This window comes from Phyllostomus hastatus, unplaced genomic scaffold (assembly GCF_019186645.2).
Source record: "Phyllostomus hastatus isolate PE091 unplaced genomic scaffold, TTU_PhHast_1.1 phas_contig_86, whole genome shotgun sequence".
Taxonomy (NCBI): Eukaryota; Metazoa; Chordata; class Mammalia; order Chiroptera; family Phyllostomidae; genus Phyllostomus; species Phyllostomus hastatus.
In genome coordinates, this window is record NW_025333977.1 from 70,789,135 (window position 1) to 70,796,339 (window position 7,205).

The window sequence follows — 7,205 nt, forward strand, 5'->3', positions numbered from 1 at the left end:
TTTAACATCAGGTTGTTCCTTTTTTGCTTTTTTTATTTTGTCCTACTATTTTAAATTGAAATCTGGACTTCGCAGTAAAAATGGAAGCAAAGAGTAATTAAAGGCCAGACAAATGACATATACTAAATTATGAAAACCTAAAATTATCTTAAATAACTGAGGTTAAGTTAACAAGTTAAGTGGGACATTGAGTTTCAACTTTCAGAATATAGGTTGTATGTGGTGGAACAAACTCTTAAAGGTAGGGTGGAAGAATGAACCACTTTAAAATTCTAACAGATACATAGAGAACCCCCAAGGTTCCACTAAGAATGTACTAGAACTGATACATTAATTCAGCAAAGTAACAGTATAAAAAATTAATATCCAGAAATCAGTTGTATTTTTATATACCATAGTGATGAACAGAAAGGGAAATTAAGAAAGCAGCCCTACTCAGAAGTGCAAAAAAATTAATAAAATACCTAGGAATAAATCTAACCAAGTATGTAAAAGACCTGTACTCAGAAAATTATATGACACTGAACAAAGAAATTGAAGAAAATATAAATAAATGGAAGCATATACCAAGTTCAGAGATAGGAAAAATTAACATCACTACATACTACCCAAAGCAATCTATAGATTCAATGCAATTCCTATCAAGATTCAAATGATGTATTTCACAGAACTAGAATAAATATTTCAAAAATTTATAAGGGACCACAAAAGGCCCTACATAGCAATAGTGATCTTGAGAAAGAAGAACAAAGTTGAAGTAATCACATTACCTAATATCAAACTATACTATAAAGCCATAGTAATCAAAACAGCATGGTACTGGCATTAACACAGACACAGAGATCAATGGAACAGAATAGAGAGCCCAGAAATAAACCCTCACCATTATAGTCTATTAATATTTGACAGAGGAAGCAAGCACATACAATGGACTAAAGGTGGTTTATTCAATAAATGGTTTTGGGAAAATTGAACAGATACATGCATAAAAATGAAACTAGACCACTGTCTTAGATAACACACAAGAATAAATTCAAAATGGATCAAAGACTTAAATGTTTGACCTGAAACCATAAAAATCCTGTAAGAAGACATAAGCAGCAAAATCTTGGACATTGCTCATAGCAATATTTTATCAGACATATATCGCTAGGAAAGAGAAACAAAAGAAAAAATGAACAAATGGGGCTACATCAAAGTAAAAAGTTTTTGCACAGCTAAGGAAACTATCAACAAAATAAAAGGACAGCCCACAGAATGAAAGAACATATTTGCCAATACATCTGATAAGGGGTTAATATCCAAAATTTATAAAGAACTTACAAAACTCAACCCTAAAAAACAAACAACTAAATTAAAAAATGAGCACAGGACTTAAATAGGTCATACAGATGGTCAACAGACATGTGAAAAGATGCTCGATGTCACTCAACATCTGAGAAATGTGATTTAAATCACAATAAGATACCTATCATGAATAAATCAACAAGCAACAAATGCTGGAGAGGATGAGGAGAAAGGGGAACCCTTTCCACCATTGGTGGTAATGCAGATTGGTACTGCCACATTGAAAGCAGTACGGAGATACCTCAAAAAATTAAAAGTGGTTCTACCTTTTAAACTAAGGATTCTATTTCTGGGAATATATCTGAAGGAACCGAAAAGACTAATTTAAAAGTACATAATCACCCATATGTTCATTGCAGTGTTATTTACAATTGCCAAGATATGGAAGCAGCCTGAGTGTCCATCAGTAGATGAGTAGATAAAACAACTATGGGACATTTCCACAGTGGAATACTACTTGGCATTAAAAAAGAAGAAATTTTACCCTTTGTGACTGTTAGAATGGACCTATGCTAAGTGAAAAAGCCAGTCAGAGGAAGATAAATACCATATGATTTCACTCATATGTGGAATCTAATGAAGAAACTGAACTAACAAGCAAAAACAAAGACAGAATCATAGATGGAAAGCAGCATGACAGCTGGGGGGGCAGAGTTAGGGGTGGAGGGATTGAACAAAAATGAAAAAGGACTCATGGACACAGACAACAATGTGGTGATTGCTGGGGGTAGGGGGTATAAGGAGACTAAATGGTAATGGCAAAAATTACAATAAAGATAAAAGAAAAATATAAAATTCTACTTGAATCTGAATAACATATGTATAAATAGGGTATTTCCAAAGTAGTAAGAGGCCTCCAATCTTTAACATTTTTATAGAAGCAACAATTGTGTCATGGTGAAATAAGATGATACATGTATGCCTGGTTCCTATACCAAATATTGAATTCTACCTTAGAGAACCCACGGTGTCTTAATTTCTCCAGATGCTGAGATATGATATGATTTGTGAATAGTTGATGAGTGAAAACACGAGCAAGTGGGACAGTAAAGGGAATGTAGCCAGTGAAGAGTGATCTATGAAACAAGTTACAAATGTGGACAACCAAGCTTAGTCTCTTTTGGAAACACCATGAGCCAGTGTAGAGAATGAACTTCAAATTTATATCAGCCAAAGGACAAACAGTTGGGGAGTTTATTCACCAACTCCTATCACCTCCCATTTGTTGATAAATGGTCTAGGGGAGATTCCATGAATAGCACTCATTCCCTAGATCTTAGGATGACTTAAGTGAGGGTAGAATAGCTCTGGCCAACAGTGAAAGTCCTCAGATGCAAACCTACCAGAGATGCAAACAATTAGTGAAGATATGGGCAGGCACCAACAGCATCTGTGACAGGGAACATATAGGAGGAATCAATGAGTGATGTGATCTGTGATTCTCATTGAATGAGCCATTCAACACTACTATTACAGTGGGTCAGAGTTTTCCTCAAGCAATTCATTCTCAAAAAAAAACTAAAGGTGTGGTCTGTTCACAAATAACCAAAGAAATGAAATTTGTTTTTATGGGATTAGAAAAGTGGGACACAGTGTCTCAAAGTGAGTCATAGCATATAATTTGTACTACATAACACTTAATGTAGGGCCACTTAACTGCAAGAGTTTCTGATATTGGCTAAAATTTCGCTAAAAGAGAGATGAATGTTAGTTTGTTTTAAAGTCTTCAACATCTAATTAATACTTGTAATACAGTTCCCAGTCACATTATTATCATCCACTGATCCAGGGTTATAGTGTCTTATCCACAGGGCAGCCAGCCACACAATATTGTATTGTGAACAGCGTCCCTGAGGTTAGCAGTGCACGCAGCCTGCACAGTCACTCATGGTCCTTCTGCACATGCTTTGTCTCAGCAGTACTCACGTATCCCATTATTTTTCCATGAGTAGTTTATAAATGTTGGCCCACTGTTTTTGTACTTTCGGTGCAACAGATGGGAAGTCAGATGGTACTGTACTTATATATTTCCTTGTTAATAATCTAGTCTGTCTGTATGGAAGCTTGTAGCTCTCTTTACCCCAGGAGTACGGGGCTCTTTCCCAGGAGCATATTCTCCTTGTGGTTAGTGTACTTTGGGTGACATCCATTGTTTCTAGGAAATGGCCTGATAAGCTCTAATTTAGACTCAGTGAGCCTGACTTGCCCATTCTCAAATCACTAGCTTAGAAGTTGTAATTGCCCTATAGTTCCCCTCCAGTAGCAGATTCGCTCCTAAATACTCTTAAAAGGTAAATACTACAATCTTTGAAATTTTCAGAGAAGTTTTAATATTGTATGGCTTCACAGCTCCTGAGCTTTGAAATAATTGTGCCCTTCTTCACAATCTAAACCTTTTTCCTCTGCCTGTTTGAAGAAAGGGCAGGGGACTTTGCAGAAGAATGGATGGATTGGGCACTTGTATCTCCATCAGTACCAAAGATACTTCTGTGAAGTCCTTCCTAATATATGACAAGGACCATTTTCACCTGGTACTGATCTGATTGAAAGAAATTTTGAATTCTATTGGCTTCAGTGTGTACAGTGCAGTGTTTTACTTCAGTCTGAGCCTTGCATACTTTTATCTTGAATACTGTTTTGTCCACACATCAGGTTTTCTGTATACATAATTCTTCCTTACTGCTCAGTCTGGTATTGCTGAGGACTTTGCAGCAGCCATGGGTAGTGAAATACTACAATTTTAAACAGATTGTACATTTACCACTTTATAGTTCCTCTAAATTTAGGAGATGGCCAATAAAGAAAATCACTAGGCATTTCTGTGAATTTCAATGAAAAAAATTACATTGAATTTGTTTGCAATCATTTTATTTATGAGAATCATTTCACAGTGGCACCCAAATTGATATATGTTGTATCATGTAACTGCAGAAGTAAATAATTTTTACTTAAATAATAATAAACATGTAAGAGATTATGAGCAGAGTGACAACTGCAAATTTCTGAACTTCTGCTTTATTAAACTTGTAAAGATAGTAGAATTCAAATATTTAAGCAGATATACCCTGAAACCTTCCTAATTCTGGAAATTCTTCAATATCCATATTGCCTATATTTTTCATGATAAAAAGTACTTTGTTTTCATATATTTGAGAGTGCTTTTATATAATAGTGCACTTTATTTCATCTCAACTTCCATTATTCTCAATAAAATCCACCAATATATTTTTATATAAAAAATATTTACTACAAAGGAAGTTTTCTCTTCAGTGATAGCTTTCTCTAAGAAGTCATTTTACCTGAGTCTCAGAACTGCTGAGAAACAACAAGAATTTTGATAAGGAAACTCTGAACAATCATCTTGGCTCAGTCACAGCAGCCTCAGATAAAGAGATGTGCAAATAGTTGCAACAGTAAAATGACAAGCTACTATATCTAATGTAGAGGGAATTTTTAAAAAGTAAAAAATTGCACATTTTATTTTTTTTAGATTTAAGAGGCATTTTTTTCTCTTTTTAAAATAATTAACATTCAATATTATTTTATATTAGTTTCAGGTGTATAGCATAGTAGTTACACATTTACATAATTTATAAAGTGATCCCTCCAGTAAGACTTAGCCCCCACCTGATGGCATACATAGCTATTAAAGTATAATTGACTGCATTCCCTATGCTACATTTTACATCCTTGTGACTACTTTGTAACTACGAACCTGTACTTCTCAACCCCTTCACCTTTTTAAAAAATTGTTGTTCAAGTACAGTTGTCTCCATTTTCTTCCCAGTACTGCCCCCTGCCCCACCCATCCCCACCTTCCACCCTTGATCCTACCCCACTTTGGTTTTGTCCATGTGTCCTTTATACATGTTCCTTGACAACCCTTTCCCTATTTCCTCCCATTATCCCTGTCCCACCCCCCTCTGGTTACTGTCAGTTTGTTCCTTATTTCCATGTCTCTGGTTATATTTTCCTTGTTTGTTTTGTTGATGAGGTTCCACTTGTAGGTGAGATCATATGGTATTTGTTTTTCACCACTTGGCTTATTTCACTTAGCATAATGCTCTCCAGATTCATCCAGGCTTTCTCAAAGGGTAGGGGCTTCTTCTTTCTTTCTGCTGTGTAGTATTCCATTGCATAAATGTACCACAGTTTTTTGATCCATTCTTTTCCTGATGGGCACTTAGGTTGCTTCTTAAGTGCTTAATTTTAAAAAATGTGTTCTATTCTTTATGAGAAATTTAGCTTTATGTGATATAAAGCTTGTCCACTGAACAAAAATCCGTTGAATCTGACTTTCATTATCACACAGCACTCACAAACTACCATAGACACTAGCACCCTGTCAAAATGATAAAGACAGGGCTGACTTTCGTATCTCCAGATACCTTGTACTGTGCAAAGTTTGAAAAGAACAAGTGAAATTTGCCTTTAAATCTGTTTATTTGTTTATTGTTCTCCTCAAGGCACCTAGAACCTCTTTATTCCGCAGACTGTAAATAAAAGGATTCAGCAGAGGAATTATGATTGTGTAAAATACAGAATACATTTTATCCTGATTTTCAATGAGGTCAGACCCAGGACGCACATACATGAGGAAGAGAGTGCCGTAGAACAAGGAAACAGAGAGCAGGTGGGCACTGCAGGTGGAAAAGGCTTTGCTTCTGCCCTTCTCAAGCTTCATTTTTAGGATGACAAAGAAGACATGAGTGTAAGAGACTATAATGGTCATAAAGGTGAAAAATTGTACCAACACTGAAAATATAAAAATCAGGAGCATATTAACTCCAGGGTCAGTACAGGAAATTTTAAACAGTTGCAAAATTTCACAGTAGAAATATTGTATTACATTGGACTTGCAGAAAGTTAATCTAAATAACAAACCAACATGCATCATGGGATGAAGAAACCCGATAATATATGAAACACCTAGTAATTGAAAGCAGTAGACATTGGACATCACTATTGGATAAAGCAAGGGGTTACATAGGGCTACATAGCGGTCATAGGCCATCACTGCCAGGAGAAAACATTCTGTGTTTGCACTGGAGGCAAAAATGTAAAATTGAGTGATGCACTCAACCAAGGATATCATGTGATACTTAGATAAAAAATTAATTAGCATCTTGGGAGTCACAGATGATGAAGAACAGGCATCTGCAAAGGCTAAACTGCCAAGGAGTAAGTACATAGGTGTGTGAAGATGGGGATCTTTCCAGATGAGAAAAATGAGTCCAAGGTTGCCCACCATGGTGGTTAGATAGATGACCAAGAACACCAGAAACAGGGGCACCTGAAGCCCCGGAAGATCTGTAAGCCCCAAGAGAACAAACTCTGTCACCTGTGTCTTGTTTACCTCCATCATATTCACTCAGGCTGGTCACTGCATTGAAAGAATAAGTGAAGAACACAGCTATCAAATACCATAAAAGTAACATTTTATTTTTATAAATAAACACATCTTCCTGGTTTATGCATCCCCTTTAATCAGAACATTTACCTTACTCATGAGTAAAAATATTTACAATCATAAGTATTTGGGAAACTGGTCCTGAAAGTCAGGCAAAAAGCATCTATAAAATGTGAAGATTTTGTTGCCTAAAAGATGTTGCCTTATTTTTTAATTTGGAAAAATTGATTGCTATTTAATAACCATCTTAAGTTTTTTTAATATGCTAAAGACTAGTTATCAAAACTAATAGCACACGTTCTAAATAATACAGCATATCTCTTCAACTTAGTAACAGACTGGAATGCTCACTCTGACCATTATTATAAAGTATTATCTTAGAAATTTTGATATAGCTAAGATATTAAGTAAAATGAAATAGTATACATATAGTAAAGCTATAAAATAT

At 35.4% G+C, this 7,205-nt stretch overlaps 1 protein-coding gene across 1 annotated transcript; it reads right to left on the minus strand.

The window, feature by feature from the left end:
• Positions 1-5,788: 5,788 nt before the first annotated feature.
• Positions 5,789-6,712, minus strand: LOC123827296 (olfactory receptor 5AC1-like). Its single transcript, XM_045851812.1, has one exon. The coding sequence runs from the start codon at positions 6,710-6,712 to the stop codon at positions 5,789-5,791; it is 924 nt and encodes a 307-aa protein (XP_045707768.1).
• Positions 6,713-7,205: the final 493 nt, after the last annotated feature.